This window comes from Lipomyces japonicus (genome assembly GCF_038497905.1).
Source record: "Lipomyces japonicus strain CBS 7319 unplaced genomic scaffold V1514scaffold_93, whole genome shotgun sequence".
Lineage (NCBI taxonomy): Eukaryota > Fungi > Ascomycota > Lipomycetes > Lipomycetales > Lipomycetaceae > Lipomyces > Lipomyces japonicus.
Window position 1 is genome coordinate 1 of NW_027117905.1, and position 19411 is coordinate 19411.

The 19411-nt window shown below is 40.4% G+C and overlaps 8 protein-coding genes and 1 non-coding gene across 9 annotated transcripts; 2 read left to right on the plus strand and 7 right to left on the minus strand.

The window, feature by feature from the left end:
- Positions 1-1524, minus strand: V1514DRAFT_364937 (major facilitator superfamily domain-containing protein; the record flags this gene model as incomplete). Its single annotated transcript, XM_066929797.1, has 2 exons — positions 1-1176; positions 1221-1524. 2 exons carry the CDS (start codon positions 1522-1524, stop codon positions 173-175), a joined length of 1308 nt encoding a protein of 435 aa, XP_066780638.1. The 3' UTR covers positions 1-172.
- A 4990-nt stretch (positions 1525-6514) lies between these two features.
- On the plus strand, positions 6515-7559 carry V1514DRAFT_370271 (uncharacterized protein). The gene is made up of 2 exons (XM_066929983.1): positions 6515-6639; positions 6713-7559. Exons 1-2 carry the CDS (start codon positions 6567-6569, stop codon positions 7507-7509), a joined length of 870 nt encoding a protein of 289 aa, XP_066780639.1. The 5' UTR covers positions 6515-6566; the 3' UTR covers positions 7510-7559.
- V1514DRAFT_312969 (kinase-like domain-containing protein) lies at positions 7522-9453 on the minus strand. The gene is made up of 4 exons (XM_066925817.1): positions 9292-9453; positions 9014-9221; positions 8510-8962; positions 7522-8459 (listed from the first exon to the last, which is right to left on the minus strand). Exons 1-4 carry the CDS (start codon positions 9378-9380, stop codon positions 7623-7625), a joined length of 1587 nt encoding a protein of 528 aa, XP_066780640.1. The 5' UTR covers positions 9381-9453; the 3' UTR covers positions 7522-7622.
- Positions 9454-9575: 122 nt separating this feature from the next.
- On the minus strand, positions 9576-11279 carry V1514DRAFT_339132 (thioredoxin-like protein; the record flags this gene model as incomplete). Its single annotated transcript, XM_066928929.1, has 2 exons — positions 10893-11279; positions 9576-10801 (listed from the first exon to the last, which is right to left on the minus strand). Coding segments are annotated over exons 1-2 (1394 nt in total), but the record flags the coding sequence as incomplete, so codon positions are not given.
- Positions 11193-13797, minus strand: V1514DRAFT_240823 (N-acetyltransferase B complex non catalytic subunit-domain-containing protein). Its single transcript, XM_066924761.1, has 3 exons — positions 13584-13797; positions 13390-13528; positions 11193-13333 (listed from the first exon to the last, which is right to left on the minus strand). Exons 1-3 carry the CDS (start codon positions 13698-13700, stop codon positions 11268-11270), a joined length of 2322 nt encoding a protein of 773 aa, XP_066780642.1. The 5' UTR covers positions 13701-13797; the 3' UTR covers positions 11193-11267.
- V1514DRAFT_339134 (uncharacterized protein) lies at positions 13761-15797 on the minus strand. Its single transcript, XM_066928930.1, has 2 exons — positions 15550-15797; positions 13761-15483 (listed from the first exon to the last, which is right to left on the minus strand). Exons 1-2 carry the CDS (start codon positions 15716-15718, stop codon positions 14195-14197), a joined length of 1458 nt encoding a protein of 485 aa, XP_066780643.1. The 5' UTR covers positions 15719-15797; the 3' UTR covers positions 13761-14194.
- On the minus strand, positions 15640-17279 carry V1514DRAFT_240972 (Acetamidase/Formamidase). The gene is made up of 2 exons (XM_066924762.1): positions 17046-17279; positions 15640-16986 (listed from the first exon to the last, which is right to left on the minus strand). The coding sequence occupies exons 1-2, from the start codon at positions 17053-17055 to the stop codon at positions 15770-15772; spliced, it is 1227 nt and encodes a 408-aa protein (XP_066780644.1). The 5' UTR covers positions 17056-17279; the 3' UTR covers positions 15640-15769.
- Positions 17280-17341: 62 nt separating this feature from the next.
- On the plus strand, positions 17342-19000 carry V1514DRAFT_339139 (Acetamidase/Formamidase). Its single transcript, XM_066928931.1, has 3 exons — positions 17342-17447; positions 17508-17602; positions 17660-19000. The coding sequence occupies exons 1-3, from the start codon at positions 17438-17440 to the stop codon at positions 18797-18799; spliced, it is 1245 nt and encodes a 414-aa protein (XP_066780645.1). The 5' UTR covers positions 17342-17437; the 3' UTR covers positions 18800-19000.
- V1514DRAFT_t125 lies at positions 18965-19065 on the minus strand. The gene has a single exon. It is a non-coding gene; the product is annotated as a tRNA-Ser (tRNA).
- Positions 19066-19411: the final 346 nt, after the last annotated feature.

A 19411-nucleotide genomic window follows, 5' to 3' on the forward strand; every position in this document is an offset into this window, starting at 1 on the left:
TCTGGCGACTTTTAGAGGGCCTCTTTGACCCATTCGAAGTGCCTTGACCTGACTAGTTAAGCGGTAGCTGGTGGCTATTTGCTACTACAGCATATAAATAGTTAATGCATTTTTTTTGCAACATGAAATTTCACTTGACAATAAATCAAGAAATTTGAAATATATGAATTCATTAAAAAATAGTCAAAAATCTAGAATCAGAACTGCACACTCTTGCAATGATAAAAAATAAACTAGCAACAACGTAGATAGCACCACAAAACCCAACCAGGCAGCCATACTCATTATTCTGGGCACCAACAAATGCACCAGCAATTGGGCTTCCGATTAACACGGCAAGCGATGCCACTCCATTCACGGCTCCATATCGTTTCCCATAATCTTTCAAATCAACAATTTGTGACAAGCATACTGGTGTTAGAGACACGCCAGAACCAGAAAATAATCCAAACAATATCATGTAAAGAATCATTGGGCCAGTGCCTACATTATTGTTGTATACTATTGTCATCCAAATGGAAAATGTACAAATTGCACACCCGGCAGTAGTGATGATCATGGTATTAAACCTGCCCCAGTGGTCAGCAACCCAACCAGGAATCCACCGGCCGATAACAGAACCAGCATTAAGAATTGCCAAAAGTTGATATGAAAATGATAAATCAACGCCTCTGGATAAGGCATACGATGTAAAATACGCAACCGGTATAGCCAACCCAAGTTCTATCATAAACACTCCAAAAGTTGTAAACATCAAACGCATGTCTTTAAAAATTGGCGCGACTTCAATTACCGCACTACTTTGCTTATGTGGCCGCAGTCGAGTGCAAACCAAAATAGCAGCAGTTCCTGTAGCAGTAAAAACAATAAACCCAATAACTCTAATTGCCCAGGCAAATCCAACGATTGGAATTAGACCCCGAATGGCTAGTGAGAAAACAACTCCGCCTACACCGCCTCCCGAAGAAGCAATTCCAACTGCTAATCCCCTTTTAAAATTAAACCAATGGTTTACCGCAGTAATTGATGGCGTAAGAAGTAATGACGCTGAAATTCCACCAAGAATACCAAACGTAAGAAAAAACTGATAGAACTGAGTCGAAATGCTGAACAGCATCAGCCCAGTAGTCAGTCCGAGACAGCCGGCTGATATTAATGCTCTCGGCCCATATGCATCTATTAATGGGCCAGTCTGAATGCCACAAAGAAAATAAAGAAACGTGTATGTTGAAAAAATCCCCAAGATATGGACGATGGAGAAAAATCGGACAGTTGATTTTCAGACAGTGAGGCAAGTAAGACGCCAATTGTGTTCATTAATCCAAACGTGCTAAACTGCACGCAAAATGCGCCAAACACTACCGTCCACGCTTTCCAGCCATTATCTGGATATGCTTCCAAGTTATAATACTCTTCATCTCTGTCATTAATGTCCTCCAATTGCTCATCGTCAACATAATTCTTCTCCTCTATATTTTCTTGTGAACTGGCATCATATTCGGTTGCGCCGTAGCTTTGATGCATGCTATAACTATGCAAATTGAAAAAATTATAGTGTTGGCCTATATATGTGTATTGTGAAAAAAATATACGCTATTGTTAAATGCCCATTTTACAATATGGTATATATGCTGATAACGTCTTCTTAACGTACAAGTGCATATTCGTATATATACCGACTGTAGATCAAGTGGACGTGCGCAGAATGATGTGGTTTATCGAGTCTAATTCTTTGGCGAAAACGGCGCGCACCGGCCATGCAAATTAGAAAAAACTATTTAGGCAGGACAGAACCGTGCCTGGACGATAAAAAAAACGCAGTCTAACAACCCCCGAGCCAAAAGTAGTTTGAGAACCAAGCGTCCATAATCAATAATTTTGTATATACAGCAGTACATTATACATAATATCTGAATTTATGTTGCTGTTTTTGCTGACTCAGTTCGAGGCCAAAACATTTTGACAACTACCATTGGATGTGGCTTAGGTTTATATGACGTTTTAACATTTTCCATCTCATATCATATTGACCAATCACTTTATGTATGCTTTTTTTAATTAGAGTCAGGCGAACTAATCTACAGCCTGCATTGATTGCTTGGACAGCGAGCATCAATAAAGTTATCAATGGCTATAAACTTCAACTGGTGTCTGCAAACAAAGTACAAAGGATTTTACTGGCTTTCAGTCACGCCATACGTCGAGTCGACGTTGGTCATGATCAGTACGGATGTGATGGAAATCCAGCAAAATATATCATTTAATAATACATCAACCAATTTTTTTGGTTAGCACAATTGACACAGTAGCTTATTTAGTCTTAGTTGGCCACCAGTCGGGCAACGATTACGACGAATGCGTTTAATTATCCAAGACAAGACAAGACAAGACATCAACTTTAGCTGAATATATATTTACAAGGCAAAATCATATTTACTGTCTCTGAAAAAGCTCCAAGTTGGTTCGAGTTCTTGCAAATTTATCATCAATCTCAAAACGTCTCAGTTAAAGCAGGTGATATCCTCCCAGTTACGTCACCAAAGTCAACTAGCCCATACCGGAATCATCATCCGCAACAGCTGAGAATGTTATCCGATCTCGATCTGCAATAAATATTCGTAAAGATTGGCCAATGTTCATCGATTTATTACCATCGTTTGATTTCTCAAGCATCAAGCCGTTCGAATGGTTGTCGTTGCCAAATATAGTTCCTGAACCTAGGAAATCACATGTACGGATATTTAAATACCTGTGTTGACCCATTAGAAATCTATTCTAAGCTGTTCTTTGCAGTTTCATATTTGATTTGCAATTCAACATCGTACACACGATTTAAATTTTCTTCCTTAAATAATGCAACAAATCACCATCACTAAAGCCTTGACCAATTGATTCACTTTTGAATGACTCAAGTCCATCTGGAAGCACAACACAAGGTAAATTTAATGTACCAAGAATTGAAGAGGGCCCAGTGGTTAATATTCCCAAGCTTAAATAACGCAAGCTAAGATCTCTTTTAGTGTCAATAATTTAAAACAACTTAGATTTTCAACTTACCTCTCAAGTCATTCAGCATTACCTTTTTAGGATCATTGGCATTTGCTTTCTTCGATTATGCCCGGTTCCAATAAATGCAGCCAGTTCCACTTTGTGATCTGCGTTTTCAAATGAAGCGAATGTCAACGTTTTGATTTCAAACGGTATTTTTCCACATGGTCTTTAATATATGTGCCAGATATAGCAACTGAACTTACACTACCATCATATAACACTGTATTGCAGTAATTCAAGGCAGTTTTGAGGCCTCGAAATATCACGCCGCAGTTGCATTGCAGCCCGCATAGAATTTAGTAAAGTCACCTATTATAAATGGCAGATGATGGATTACTGATGAAGCCTTCAATACAACTTTAGAATTCAATTCTTGATTATTTTGATCAACTTTGGAATAAATTCCGTCAAATTTTAATAGTTATGGATATGTCGTCCAAAACCAGTTGGTATGTTTTTATCCATTATTGTTGGAGCGCCGAATATCGATCAGTAGCGATTATGGAATTCTTGAAAGTTTTTCCAACACATACCACTGGAGTTGTATGATGCTTGATTCGATTCTTGCCAAAGTTTCATACAATGCAAGCTGTGACCTCCTTGAAACTGTCAACATTAATTATTCTTCATCAGTTGGCTATAAATGTGTGTTCATTGTTTTTAAATATCAATATTTTCTTTAGTTTGCTGCTTACTACAAGTTCAGAGTTTTGAATCGGTGGCATGCTGCAAAATTCAAGAAAGACATTAAGCAAAGTTAGGTACAGAGTTGTGATGATGGTTAATACTACTAGAACATAAGAAAATATGGGTTATTTTTATACGATAGTTCAAATAATCGCCATACAAGAATAAACAAAAAACCAAAACAATATTGGAAATTTGTTATATAACCCATTTTTTTATTACAAGCTAGATTCAGAGGGATAGGTTTTGAGCAGCGCAAGTAGAATAAAATAAAAGCGCCGGCCTACGTAAAATCTTTTCTTTTCATTATTCGTTTTCCCTGTGTCTCTGGCGTGTAGTTGAGCTCGTGTTGTGAATTGCGAAGTGCTAACGAGAGCACTGTCTATAGATTACGTAACTACTGTAGCGCCGAAGGGACACAAGTTTTTAAAGTTTTTGATAAGGATGCACCCCTGTTCTAGTAACCAAAAGACCGTACTATAGCGAGAAGTGGCGCTACTGCCTTGATTTATTATTCTCAAATGTCTGTTTCCACAATGGCTAGTTTATTCGTTATTTAGTGTTAATTAAAATCTCAAAGTCTGGATAAGAGTCATTGTTCGAGCCGTGGTTGGTCACATCTATACGGACCAAAATGAAGATTAAGTCAACAATTCAATCTATAGCCTGCTGTATGTAACATGGTGCGGGAATTCGTAGCCTGTATGCCAAACCAGTTAGTCTTAATTGGGATCTATTAATATATATCTATACAATACCTGTATGCCAAACCAGTTAGTCTTACTATTCTACCCTAACCATTCCTCCACACATACCCTAGCTAGCTTAGTGTACATCTTTGCGCTTGTGTACACCGTATAGTAGTGGTACTTGTAGTACTCAACAGTTAATTATTACTTACCAAGATATCTGATACCTGACACTTTCCTGTCTCATGATAATGGTGATGGTGCGGACCCAGTATTGGCAAACAGGGGTTCGGCAAGTATTTAGTGAACTTATGATTAGAGATCTTCGCCTTACTCCAGAAAGCAGAAGTGTTCATCGCTACTATGTCGTCTGGTTCGATGCTAAAAGTAGCATTCTTTGGTGGTACTACTGTCGACCCCTTATTTCTTCCGTCTACTGATATCTCGGTAGCACCTGGAGGAACTGCTTTACTGACCGCAGATTGGGCAGCGCGTCTAGACCCTTTCTTAGCTGGCGGCTTGACGGTATTGAGGGGAACGGTAGGTAGCCTGGTAGCCACATCGTTCGGAGCAAGTGTCGAAGAAATCAGAAAGTGGAAATTTTATAAGTGTGGTGAAAATGTGTGGTACTAAAATAGAAAATCGGCATCATACTTTTTATTCTTATTAAGAATAACAGATGCTCGGAAGCGAAGTTACAATATCTTTTGTTCCGTGGCTCACTGGCCCGGAGCAGGGTTCACCACTGTAAGACGACACTACCGTCATTTATTGTATATAAGGAAGGCAGCTTCCCGTCGTAGGAAGAAAACAATAATAATAGACAATTTTTAACCACTAAACATGTAAACATGTAAACATGCACCGCACTAGTCGTTCCTCCTCTTCCACATTGCCATCACGATTCACGACATGATTACTGTAACAGAACTCTGCGGCATGTAACCATTCAGTCCAGTTTTTTTGCTCATAATTAATATAACAACGTAAATACGCTTCAAAAATGAAATCCAATCATTGTTTGCCCGTCGGTTTGTGGATGAAAAGCCGTGCTGTAATTTGCTTCAATTTCAAGTGATTGACACAAAGCATTCCACCAATTTGATGTGGAAATAGATCCTCGATCCGAATTAGGAAAACCATGAAGTATTATCTCTGTATATTCGCGCAAATTCTGGTGCATCGATTGTGTTTTTGGTGCCTATTAAATGAGCCATTGTAGACAGACGATCAACAACCGGTTCGAATCATCCGATTATTTAAACCTTTTAGCAATAATCTTGAAAATATATTAATAAACAATGCATAACATAAAATATTATAACAACTGTACCTTTAAAATATTAAATTAAGCTCCTTAGTCTCCCTTGTAGCCTTCGTGATGGGTAATGTTTCATACCACTGGCCATTCCCTTGTCCTTCTATAATATTTTCAAGTATAATATCTTTCTTTATCTTCAGTCATATAAATTTAATAAGTGCCAATTAAGATTGTCTTCCTTCACCAGTAGCTGTAAGCACCAACCGATGGAGGAGTTGGATCAGGCATAACCGATAGCTGTTAAGTGCCAATAGCTCCGATGGAAATGATAGCTGCTGATGAATCTGACCCGGTAAAAAGATCTAGGCAGCAACATCTCGCTTACTGCTTGCGTAAACAATAAGACATAACATTACTGATAAAGATGCTATTGAAAACACAAAAGTCATCAACGCTTTCAATGCCCTGTCACCGTTGACTGTTCCATCAACCCCCATATTATTTTATGCTTTTAATGCCCTTTCATCGTTTACTGTTCTACCAATCCCCATTTTAATAAACGAATGAAATTAGAGAAAATTATTTTTTTATTGTACTTGTACCAAACACGCTGAAAGCTCCGTCTTGGATGAAGAGTATGAGAGAAACAAACAACCGCGGATATGATGAGTTATGTTTTACTAAGCTTTCATGAAAGTGTGCACGTGACTTTTTTAATTGAAACCGAATTTATCATGTGTCGGTTAAGGGTTAATTAATTACCCGGTTAATTAATTCAAACCTCCCAAATTGAATTCTTAAAATCTTAAAAAAAAAATCCGAGTTAATTATATTCCAGGTTCGAAAAGGCCAACGATAAATAGAGGCGTAAAGGAAGAATGGTTGGACTGGCGGCACCTAGGAACCGGCAGAAAATTGCGAATGATCCAAGAAATACAGCATGGTCAAGTGGTATGTATGAACTGGTTTTTATGACAACCTCAAAAAGAAGCACTTTGGTTAACGAGATGCCAATTAAAAAAAGATACGGGACGGTTTGGACACAAGCATATGCAAAATTTGGGATGGCAGCCCGGTACAGGATTAGGCCTTACGGCTGCTTCTCGCTCGGTTACAACAAATTTAAAGATTAATGTTAAAAGTGACAATGCGGGATTAGGCGCAAGCCTTGCAAAGGCACAAGACGCCGATAACTGGGCTCCGGGGCTTGATTCGTTTCAAGCATTACTTTCACGATTAAATAATGGAAGTAACGACGATAATAAAGAAAATGATTCAAATGATAATAATAATAATAAAGTTAAAGAAACGATCTGGGAAACAGAAACAAAAATCAGTCAAACTTACAACCGGTTAGGGAAATGGGGATCTCGAGTGAAATTTGTTTTGGGAGAGAAACTAGAAGCAACTCTAAAAAATAACGTTCTGGATATTAATGACATCAAAACCGAAGAATTTGTTTCTTTATCAACTGATAATACGTCGGAATCAAATTCGGAATCTGAAGGAAATGATCAAAACGAAGGCAACAGCAAGAAACGGAAACGAGATGAAAATGATAATCCAAGCAAAGAGGAAAAGAAGAAAAAGAAAAAGAAAGACAAATCAACAAAACGGAATGAAAAAGAAAGGATAAAGGATAAAGAGCTCAGAAAGCAAGTTAAAGAAGAGAAAAGGCAGAGAAAAGAACAAAAAAGGGAAAAAAGGGAAGAAAAGGAAAAAAAGCGATTAGAAAAAGAGCAGAATAAATTGCAAAAAGAAAAGACAAATAAGGAGAAAAAGGATCGGACTCGGGGAAATAAGAAAAAGATAATAAGTTAATAATATATTTTTGCTACTATTAATATAATTGAAAATATAACGCCTAGAGCTCCTGCAAACACAAAAAAAAAATGAATGAATGAATGGAACTAAGAATTGTAAAATGAATACATTCATTCCACGATGTTAACCGTTTTTAAACCTCGCCAAATCTCCTCAACAAACGTTTCACCGATTCCAGGCTCCAAATCTTCAGCATCTTGAATAGCTTTCTTTAGTTGCCGAACCACACCCCTCGTTTTTTCTGTTCTTGCACGTTTGTCAAGCTCCATAAGTGCAGGTAAAATCAATCCTTCATATACCCCTACGGGTTCTTCCTCATCTTCGTCATCAATATGCTCTTGTTCATTTTTTTTGCTCCTTTCTTGTTGTAATTTTCGGTCAACCTCGATTTCGTCTTCGTCATCATCAGTTATAACAACGTCGCGAAGAGTTTTGGGTGTATGAATAGCCCTTGGCAAGCCCTTTGGAGTAAACAAATGTTCTGACGAACTTATTCCAGCATGATACTGTTTTTGCAATTGCTGAGCCGTGAAAACCTTTCCGTCTCTATTCTGTGATGAAGGTGTGTTATTTATATCTAGTTGTGACAGAATCTGCTGTACGCTAGGAGTCGACGCTGCGTGCTCTAGGTCAATTTTAGGATCAAGTTGTGCAGCCTTTTTCTTTAACCTATCAACTCCTCTAATTGTGTTAAAACGATCGCGCAATGTGGAAGTTGGGCCATTGTTTTTGTTTGGTCTAACCGTCTCAAAATCCCACAACGTCCCAGTCGATGAATTAGAGTTGGGATCATTTAAAGGTCGATCAGCATGTCGTGGCTGTTGTTGCTTTTGATGTTTTGGATCTGCCATCCAAATTTCCTTTCGATGAAGCAGTTCTGTCAGATGTACTGTTTTCTTTGCTCCACGTATGAACCTTGAACGAAGTAGTTGACGTGCAGTTGGCCGCTAAACGTATTAGAAACATGAAATGCAAACCAACAAATATCAATAAATACCTGTCTAGGATCTTTCTTTAAACATGTTTCAACAAACTCCTTAAATGCCTTAGAGTAATCCCCTTCTAATACTGGGGGTGGATTCTTTGGAATTAGAAATAGAACTTTCATTGGATGCAAATCGGAATATGGTGGTTCACCCTTTGCAAGTTCAATCGCGGTCACGCCTAACGACCATATGTCCGCCTTAAAATCATATCCTGCTTGCTTTATGACTTCTGGTGCCATCCAAAATGGAGTCCCAACAAACGTATTTTTTTTGGTCATTGTAGCAGTTAATTGACCACTGACGCCAAAGTCAGCCAATTTGATCTCACCGTTTGCTGTCAGTAGAATATTCGCCGCCTTGATATCTCTGTGAATCTTCTTTTCAGAATGTATATAATCGAGTCCTTTTAAAATTTCTTTCATGATCACTGCAATATACTCTTCAGGAATAACACCAGTCCTAATCTAGAAGTTTTTTTTAGCCGCGAGCAATTTAATAACACGTATTGAACTTACCAAATCAGCACAAGAACCTCCCGCACAGTATTCCATAATTATCCATAAGTTGGCACCAGATAAGTAACTTCCAAAGTAGCGCGTTACATAGGACGAATTCATCTGGCTGAGAATGTTGATTTCTTGAATGATATCTTCCACTTCATCTTCAGAAGATTCAAGGTCTATCACTTTAATTGCAACTGGTCTCCCTGTTCGCTTATCAAGTCTAATATGAAAATTAATTAACTGGGTTTTAAATATTACTCAAAATTGTAGGTGTAAATGAGTGATCATACGCTTTGAATACATTGCCAAAACTGCCTCCACCTATCTTTTGTTGCTTGATATAAAAATCATCTGGATTCAACAACTCTTCACCAACCATTCTTTTACTCCGGTCTCGCACTGATAAATTTCTCGAGATTGCAAGTTCAAACGTGCTGATTATCTTGCGGAATCAATATACGTACATTATAATTGCCTGGCGGTCGGTGAAGTTTGCACGTGCGGCTGCCATTGTAAACAAACTTTAGCCCAGATAGGCAAGAAATCTACGTTTAAATAGAATAAATATAAAATATCATTATTAAAATAAATCTATTCATCATCATCGACTTCAACCAATACAACCGCATTCTTTAAGCCAGCTGCTTCTACAGTCGAATCTAGAAAATCAATTAATTTCTTTCTGTCGCTGGAAATAATTTGAAAATGCTTTGTCGCGAGATGTGGAATATCTGCTTTAACGTATTCAAATAACGCCTGAACCCTGTCGGCATTGTTGAATCGCCTGATTTTTCTTGTTCCATCTGCTAATCTAATCTGGACTCGTGTTGTGGTCTTTGGATCAGAGGCAGGTTCAGGCGGTGCGTTTGCTGGAATGTTGTAAAACGGATCACTTGATATTGGCTCCTCTGAAGCATGATGAAGAACTTCGTCTTCATCATCGTCGTCCAAATTAATCACCTCAACACGCTTCTTTCCCTTATCTTTCGTAATCACTTCATCCGCTGATTCATATACAGATCCAACACTAACACTCGACATTTCACTATCTTCATCAGAATCCTGTTCTGCCTTGCCCATTGATTGTTGCAAAGCAAATTGGATTTGTTCATCCTCCGTCATGTGGTCAAATGATTTGTGCTTGGCAATTTTGCCTATTGGATTGCGAGATCTGGGATCTAAACTGTATCTTTCCAAAAATTCGTGAACCGACGCAACCCATTCCAACGGAGACGGGATTTCTGCCCAAGTCTTCATTTCTTCAGAAGTTCGAGGGTCAAGAATTCCTAAATATGGGTAATTTGTAATTGGATAAAACTGAGTAAACTCTTCACCGTCGTATTCATCTTTGTTAAATTGCAAGAAAATAAAGTTTTCTCTGACTGTCTCCTTAACTGCTTCATTTGACCAAAAATCACGATTAAGCACTTGACACTGAAAATCTGTAACGTCCTGAACATTAACCAGCAGCCACCTTTTCTGCTCGCGACCTTTCTCTTTGGCAGTATCAAAATCATACCGAGAGATTATGTCAAACGGTGGACGAAACAAGGCTTCTAACCTAGACTGCTTGGCTGACAGATCCTGGCTATTGCTGAGACCTTGCCGGCCCTGGTTGAACACGCTCGGCAGTGATCGTGGCTGGCGTGACCGAGGTGGAAGATATGAACTGAAATCTTCGACTAAGGTCTCTGTTCGTGGTGCAATTGCTGCCCTGACATTATCATCACTCGTGCTTCTTTTGGCATTTTCTTCCTGTTGCAGCCGGGCGGCTAACTGTGCATCGTCATCGTCAGGTAACTATATAATTCAAACAAAAATTAACATCTGTTTTTTTTTTTTTTTTTTTCACTCTTTAGATAAAATAAATCCATAAATTTCGAGAGCTTACAGTATCAACCACTGAGTTATTTGATGCCGTAGCTGTAGTTGACGATTCAAGCGCTGCTCCACCAGTTTCGAGAAAGAAGTTCACGGCCTGATCCAGGCTCCCGTCTGATACTGCCAAATATTGCCGAGCTTTATCTGGATCAGCATTCGTAATGGCACAAAAATTGGTAATCTTCTCTTCGTCATTCATGTTTTCCAACGTCAATTTCAAGCTGCGAACAAGATTTTACAGTCCAAAGGTGATGATTCCATCGGTGGCAATGAAGTCATTATGGGGTACAAGGCCCTGCTCTCCTGCACAACAACCCTTCTCCCTTTACTAAAATCAAATCTTGTTTTACATAACTATTTTATTTTCTTTATTCTTATTCTATTTTTATACCTTAAAATTGCGAAGCAATGTAATCGATTCGCCTTGGCTTTTTGCGATTCCTTCAAAAATACTTCCAAGATCTATGGTTGAAGTATCAAGGCCCATGACGAACTCGGACACTCTGGCCGCTGCTTCAGACGCCCACTTCTCCCGACCCAGTTTCACATCTTTTGCATGCTCTTTGATAGACTCTGTCCAATGTGAAATTAAGTTTTTGATTGGGTTAACCAACTTTGGGCTCTTTCTACTCCTTGCCAAAGATTCGTTAAGAATTTTCAATGTTTCAAGGACCACAAAGCGATGATGAAGGTACTCCCATGTAAAATCTGAATCTTCGTCAATGAAATTTTTAATTCCTTCTTCAAGGAGTTGGTGTAATGTATTCGGCTCGTTCAACGAACGAACAATGTCCAAGCTCCATATTTCAACTTTGGTAAACTCTAAAGATGTATCAATGCTTCGCAATCCATCAACATGCGCTTTCACTTTTGATGATTCATCTGAATCGTCAATAATGGCCTCCTTTAAAATATGTGCGCGCACCCAATTCGAACTCTGTTTAGGACCAATCCTGTATTTGATTTCAACCCCTTCGGTTTCAACGTCCTTAAGCACGTCAAAATCACGATTTTCTTGCCAATCATATGACTGCATTATTGGACTAATTCCCAATCCGTCTAATTTCATGCCTAAAGCCCTGGCAACCCGTTTCGCCTCAATGCATAGCACGCCTTTATTAATACTATGACCTAAGCGATGCGAAAATTCTAAAAATCCTGGAATCTGAGAAAAAGTCGCATTTTGATAAGCAGATTTGATTAAATGTGGTGTCTGAACTGCGTTTGTGTCGTATATATCTCTAGTTGCCAATAGGGGCTTCCATACTGGGTAAACCGTAGAAATTCTGCTAAACAAAAGATGAGACAATGAATCGTGTTGAATATTTTTGATTGACAATTTTTGATAATGACCATGAGCCTGTTGGAAACTGCCAAGGTAGATGTAAAGCCTAACAAGCCAAGCCCTAATATAAAACTGGTGCTTGTCTCGACTGGCGGCTGTTTCCAGTATCGCAATAGCAGTAAGGACCCTGTCTGTATTTGGTATTTCATGCTTAAGCGGTCTGTTATCCAGAATCCACCATGCCGCGGTAAGAAGTAAATCATCACCATACCAGTAATCGGTTTCCAGCTTTCCTTCAATCGTCGGCAACAATTCATTATAAAATCGAATGTTTGTACTAACATAATCTGCATTTGATTTATGCAAAAGATAATAAAATTTTCGGTTATTCACTTTTGCATTTAATCCGTCAATTTTCGAATTATCGATGGCACGTAGCCATTTCTCATCAAACGACTTAACATATGTCCGAAGATCTTCAAACCCGCATTGTTTGCTGCCAAATGTCTCGAAGTATTCTAAAGCGGCGTCAAATGCATTACCCTTAACGGAGTAATAATGAACCTTAGCTAGAAGACCGTTCCTCGTCTTTTTTCGTTCTTCTAGCAATTTCTCAACTTGATCTGTCTTCCCCAACTTGATCCCAGTTTCACAAAATTGTTTCCAGCTCTCGAAATCATCCCGGTTTTCTATAGTTAGCGTTTTAAGCGCAACATCAAACACGGTCTGCCACTTTTCATACTTGACGGCATAGTCTAATCGCAAAGTGGCAAGTTCAAGGTTGTTCCAACGGTCGGTCTCTTCGGCGGTCAAAAATTCAATCAAATTATCCTTATCGTCCTGAATGGAAAGCACAAGAGCTTTCAACACTGCTTCCTCGGCAGTTTTGATTGGTTCTGCAAGGGGCAGTAATCGAGCAGCTAAAGCCGAAAACAGTTTTTTTTCTTGCCCGGTCGTATGCTTTGAAGTAGCAAGTAAATAGTAACTGATTATGGTCCACAAAGTGTAATTGCGTTTAGAAAAAAATTTATGAAGCGTCATGGCTGCTTTTTGCTGTCCTCGAAGGTCACCTCCAGTGCAAGTCGCCCAGAACCACGACAAGGTCAAGCTTTCATCTCTCGTTCTCTTCTTGGATGCTTCTTCGTATATCTTTCCGGCTTCCTCATCTATTAAAGGTTATTAAAACCATATGAAAACACGATAGCTCTGTCAATGGACTTACAGCCGGCATTATCATAAATTATTCCAAAAAGTAAATCTAAGCTCCTTGTATCGGTTGGAACTTTAGCAGCCACGATCCTGGCAATACTTAATGCTTCTTCACCTTTCCTCTGCAGTGAGAGAATATACGCTTTAAGTGTCTAAATTTGTAAATAATCTTGGCAGTTTAGAATTGGAAAACGAAAATGAACTCACAAGAACGTATTCATCTTCGGGGTTACGTTTTAAAGCTTTTGCAACATGTTGAAGCGCTTGCTTGTATGATTGCGAATCAATGGCTTCCCAAATTGAATTTGATCGGTATTTGCTCATTGATTAATTTTATGATCTTCCAACTATTTGATATCTTTGTAATTGGTCGGTCGTGGTGGTGGAGTTTTATTAAAATTATACATCTGGCTGCGCAACGCGTAACGTAAAAAAAAAATATCAGATTTGCACTTGGCTTGTACATCTTATCTCAAGTTTTTTGAACAAACATGATGGCGTAAATATACAATATGTACATCAACCGAATTTATTCAATTATTAACTTTTAATTGTCTTACGGTTGTGCCAGCTCGTGCTTAGTTTATCTTTCTCTTCTAGCGTCAAGTTTGTCACCCGTTCGGTGAACCAAACGAAATCCCGCGTGTCTTACATCCGAGCAGGTTAAGAATTTCCAATGGACGATGTGTTACTAGAATTCGGTTGGAATCAAACAAAGCTTGTTGACATATGTTGACCTAGACATGGTATTATTGCGCAGTGGAATGTTTCTAACTCAACTTGGACAAGCATAATGTTGTAAATAAATAAATTGAACTCTACAACTGTCTTCCATTCACGCCAGCCTGTGCTTGTTTATCCTTTTCTCCAAACCAATTTGCAAAGCTTCCCTTGTACAAAAAACTGCGCCGTTGAGATTTTCCCTTGTTCAAGCCCGAAATATCGGTCGGCTTGATTGGTGGAGGTGGAGGAGGCGTAATGATTATTTCATACTCCGCCTTGTCCTCGACAACATCTGACCAAAACATGGGAAGCACATTGACGCCGTCGTGTCGCCTCACGTCGAAATAGCCCTGATTGATCAATCTGGCCGCGTGTCTTGGGAGGACTTCAATTATTCGAGCTTGCACCTGGTTCCAATTTTTGGCTTGGGCAAGCGGAATTATCCACCTTTTTTTCATGGCATCGTTTCTGATCGTGATGAATTTATGTCTGTCATCAATCTTGTTAACCAATTCCTTAATATTGGTTTCCAACTTCTTAATCTCGGTTTTGTGTTTTTCTTCGACATCTTTTTTTTCTCGTTCTAAAATTTGTTTTTCTAGATTTTGTTCTTTCATTGCGTGAATCGGGTCAACAAAAGGCTGGATAGGAAACATGCCAGGCATGGTGTAACCAGCGCCAGTTGCTTGAGGGATCACGATTATTTTGTCTCTAGACACGCTTTGACTTTTATTTTGATGATGACGATAGTGATCATGGTGTTCTTTATGATGGTGACGATGGTCATGGTCACAAAATGAGCAGAAACTTGGCCGTCTCCGAATCGCGTGTCGATATCGTTTTGGATACGTGCTGAAATTTGGTTCAAGGTATTCGTTGGCTGAATTTTCAAATGGCGTCCACGGATTCGGGTTGTCGTGCCTTTCACGAACAGGCGTTTGTAGTCGAGGTGTGGGAACGTATTGCACGGGGTTAATAAACGGACCGTACTGGTTGGCAGTCTGGAACGGGTGACGCTGTGATGGTGATGGCGATTGTGATTGTGCCTGAGGTTCATTAGCGGGGAAAAAATACCGGTCTGCTCCATGTGTTGATTGAGTATTTAAAAAGTTTTCTTTTGGTGATATTATATCAGGCATTGGCTGATTAATAAATGAGCCTTGCCTATTGTTTTTGTCATCCATCAGCTGTGGCATTTCGACTTCGCCGACTTCATCGTCTTCACCGTCGTCTGACGAATTAGAAAGAGAAGAATCCGTGAGATATAAATGTCGATGCAGCCGATTATGTTGATGATTGTTCATTTTATTGCTAGCGGTTTGTGATGGTAGCAACACTTCAAACACGTCATGCTCGTTATCAGTTTTGGATTTTTCTGCAGCAGGTAATATGATTCTAAAGCCTTTTTCGACCGTATTTTTTTGAGAAGAATTATAATAATAGTAATAAGCAACCGTGGCAAGTAAAAAAAAAAGCACGATCCAAACTGGCATTAAAAATTTTACATACGGTGTTTTATGTCTACAAAATCGTTGACAAAAATTAGTTGTCGTTTTGTGAAGCTCTTTGTTTGCCTTTGCAAAATGAGGCTGCGTTGTCATAGCGACATGAAGATGCATTAAATTAAACCTTTAAACTTTATACATGGTTATATATATATATCTATTTCTTTACTTGCCCCAGGTACCCATATCCTTCTTTTCAATTTTGCCTTCCCGAGGCATGATGTCGAAATCAAAGATATCGGCCGGGATCCCGATAGTGGAGCAAGAATTTGGAATGTCAACAATTGATGCGATATGTTGCTGAACTGGAGCAGCTGAAAGAAGCAGATAAATTTGTTCTCCAGAATATCCAAACTGCTTAAAGTATTCAATCAGTTGCAAGCATGCCTGCTTGAACGCCACACCTTGATCGAGAAAATGTTGCTTGCCATGCTCGTCAACAGAAATTCCTTCAAATGTCAAATATCTTGAAGGTCCATAATGATTTTCAACCGGTCCTGGCAAAAATATGGGAGTGTTTAATGCCAGGTCTTTAACCCCGTTCTTGATGATTGAAGTTTTCAACGTAATAATACCTGCCATCTCAATAGCTCCACAAAACGAAATTTCGCCATCACCTTGAGAAAAATGTAAATCGCCGACTGACAACCCTGCACCTTTCACAAACACGGGCAAAAAAGATTTGGAACCTCTTGATAAGTTCTTGATATCTGCATTACCGCCGTGCTCGCGCGGCGGTACGGTTCGAACGCCGTACTTGGCAACTTGGGCAAAATTTTCCGGACTAATCGACTGACCAGCGTACGTTCCCTTCTCCTGGGGCAACCGAGCCACTAACCGGTCCGGATTCTCAGCAGCAAGAGCACCTTCACGCGCGTTCCATTTGTCCAGTAACTCGTATGACGGCATGGTACCAAGAATGCCTGGATGAATCAATCCTGGGAATTTAACATGAGGAATGTGACGTGACGAAGCAAAAATGCCTTCAAAATCCCACACCGCTTTGGCAGCATCAGGAAAATGAGTGTCCAGAAATCCGCCGCCGTGCTCCTTGTCTAATATGCCGGTATAACCCCAGGGCTTGTCCTTAAAGGGTTGAATGTCTTGAATCTCAACCACGAGCACGTCACCGGGCTCTGCACCTTCAACCCCGATCGGACCGGACAGGAAATGAATGCCGTTCAAGTCCAGCGACCGCAGGTCGTCAGCGGAATCATTGTTGCCCACCTGGCCGCCAGTCCAGTCAAAGCATTCGACGTGGAAGACCTCGCCAGGCTTGACTGTCGACGCAAACGGGATTGCCGGATGCCATCTGTTGTGAACGCCAGCATGCTCATATGGCGTCTTGGAGTAGTCGATCTTGATCGCAGTCTTGATTGGTTCTGTAGCCAGCAATTAGAACTGAACCCACCCGAAGCATAGTCCCCGCACGGAAGCTTACCAATACCCATTGCTGTATTCGATTACACACTACCTTCCAGTAGTACTTTGGTTGCTGCCTTAATTGCAAATGACGAAAACTTTCGGAAAGAAAGGATGATTGAAAATATAAGACGTGATGGCTGCTTATCTGGTCTGGGGCGCCGCGGTCTTATCTCCCCGCCGCCCTCCAATTGGATTCACTCCAATCACGGCGAGCCGCACCTGCCCCGGATTGCCCCAGATTGCCCCGGCGCCCGACGATATGCAATTACAAAGTGTTGACTCGGCCCATGATAGCGAACAGGCTTGTTTATCAGTTGCAGTAGTAGTAATATATATCCTTGCCGGTTGCTGGTTCGAAATCAACTGAACCCCCATTCTTTGAAACAGACACAAAGCAAAAGAAAAAACATGCCCAAAGGTAGGTCGCATTAGATGTTGCTCTCGCGACCTGTCACAGTCTAAATAACGTTCTTATCAGAAGCGATTAGAACAGCCGTGAAGGTCGATCTCAACACGCCTGCGTGGGAACAACCACAACTTCACAACAGATGGCATCCTGATATTCCATTTTCCGTACGTGACTAAAATACATTTTTTTTTTTTTGATTTGTTGCTGACTTTGCTAAAAAGTGCAAAATTGAGCCCGGCGAGGTGGTTAATGTTGAATGCCTTGACTGGACCGGTGGTCAGATTGGAAACAACGATTCTGCAGACGACATTAAAAATGCTGACCTGTCGCGCATTCATTACTTGTCTGGCCCGATTGAAGTCGCCGGAGCCGAGCCTGGTGATGTCCTCGTTGTTGAGATCCAGGATGTTCAGCCATTTGCCGAACAACCATGGGGTTACTCCGCCATTTTCGACAAAAACAACGGCGGCGGCTTTCTCGACTCGCACTACCCCAAGGCTGCCAAGGCCATTTGGGATTTTGAAGGGATTTTCTGCTCGTCAAGGCACATCCCCGGTGTTCGTTTCCCAGGCTTGATCCACCCTGGCATCATGGGCTGCATGCCATCCAAGGAGCTTCTTGATACTTGGAACGAGCGTGAGGCCGAATTAGTTGGATACCATGCATCGATCGGCACCGACCGAGTGGTTGCTAATTTGCCGCTTGAAAAATCTGCACATGCCGGCAGTGCTGGCGAAGCCGCGGCAAAGAGCGTGGCCAAGGAAGGCGCGCGAACGATCCCGCCTCGCGAACATGGTGGCAACTGCGACATTAAAAACTTGTCGCGAGGTTCAAAATCGTACTTGCCGGTATACGTCAAGGGTGCTGGCTTGTCCATCGGTGACCTACATTTCTCGCAAGGTGACGGCGAAATCTCGTTCTGCGGAGCCATCGAAATGGCCGGTGTCATCACGATCAAATGCTCAATCATCAAAAACGGTGTCAAGGACTTGGTCATGAACACACCCATGTACGTACCCGGACCGGTCGAACCCCATTACGGTCCTTCCCGGTACCTCACGTTCGAGGGCCTGTCGGTCGATGAACACGGCAAGCAGCATTACCTCGACGTTAACGTGGCATACAAACAAACATGCCTGCAATTCATTGAATATTATAAAAAATTCGGTTATACTGGTGAGCAGTTGTACATCTTGCTGTCATGCGCACCGGTGCAAGGACACATTGCCGCCATTGTCGATATTCCAAATGCATGCACGACCTTGGGCGTGCCTGTTGACATTTTTGAATTCGAGTGCTTGCCAAAGGAAGGCGGGTTTGAAAAACTTATCACAACTGATTGTGCTCTAACCTCAGACTAAATTGATTAAATCAATTATTTTATTAATTATACAGCAAATAACAAACAATGTAATATAACTACTATTTTCCGGCTTCGCAGTAATTAATTCTTATTTAATTAAGCCTAACTTCAGTTACCCGGAAAATTTGCTTAAATTAATTTAAAAATAATAAAAAAAATATTTCGACAGGCGCAGGATTCGAACCTACGCGCGGGAACCGCATTTGATGACCAAGAATATTAGTAAATTCAAGTCAAACTCCTTAACCACTCGGACAGCCTGTCATTTGATAAAAACATCATTTTTTTTAATAACTTTCAACTAAAACTTCTTCTATCCAAATTTTTCCTAAATTTCTCTTAAGGTATCCAAATTTATCCTAAATTTCTATTAAGGTATCCAAATTTATCCTAAATTTCTCTTAAGGTATCCAAATTTATCCTAAATTTCTCTTAAGGTATCCAATTCTCTTCAAATGGATCTTTCTCCCGCGTCAGCGGGGCGCCCTCCAGGGCGCTCTGGCCCCGGGATGGATGTGGGCCCTCGGGGCCCAAACAACCAAACTGAGACTGTGATTTCTATTCAAAGCAGGCCTTCATACGCCCAGGTAGCTACTTCGCCACCGGAGGG

Coding starts and splice junctions, on each gene's coding strand:
- V1514DRAFT_312969 (XM_066925817.1), bottom strand. CDS start 9,380: ATGGTTGGTGAAGAGTTGTTGAATCCAGATGATTTTTATATCAAGCAA. Junction 8,963..9,013: donor GAGGTTCTTGTGCTGATTTG/GTAAGTTCAATA, acceptor AAAAACTTCTAG/ATTAGGACTGGTGTTATTCC. Junction 8,460..8,509: donor TAAAGAAAGATCCTAGACAG/GTATTTATTGAT, acceptor TAATACGTTTAG/CGGCCAACTGCACGTCAACT.
- V1514DRAFT_339139 (XM_066928931.1), top strand. Junction 17,603..17,659: donor ATCCTGATATTCCATTTTCC/GTACGTGACTAA, acceptor TTTGCTAAAAAG/TGCAAAATTGAGCCCGGCGA.
- V1514DRAFT_240823 (XM_066924761.1), bottom strand. CDS start 13,700: ATGAGCAAATACCGATCAAATTCAATTTGGGAAGCCATTGATTCGCAA. Junction 13,529..13,583: donor CCGAAGATGAATACGTTCTT/GTGAGTTCATTT, acceptor TTACAAATTTAG/ACACTTAAAGCGTATATTCT. Junction 13,334..13,389: donor AATTTATGATAATGCCGGCT/GTAAGTCCATTG, acceptor AACCTTTAATAG/ATGAGGAAGCCGGAAAGATA.
- V1514DRAFT_339134 (XM_066928930.1), bottom strand. CDS start 15,718: ATGCATCTTCATGTCGCTATGACAACGCAGCCTCATTTTGCAAAGGCA. Junction 15,484..15,549: donor TTTTTTACTTGCCACGGTTG/CTTATTACTATT, acceptor GAATCATATTAC/CTGCTGCAGAAAAATCCAAA.
- V1514DRAFT_370271 (XM_066929983.1), top strand. CDS start 6,567: ATGGTTGGACTGGCGGCACCTAGGAACCGGCAGAAAATTGCGAATGAT. Junction 6,640..6,712: donor AAATACAGCATGGTCAAGTG/GTATGTATGAAC, acceptor AATTAAAAAAAG/ATACGGGACGGTTTGGACAC.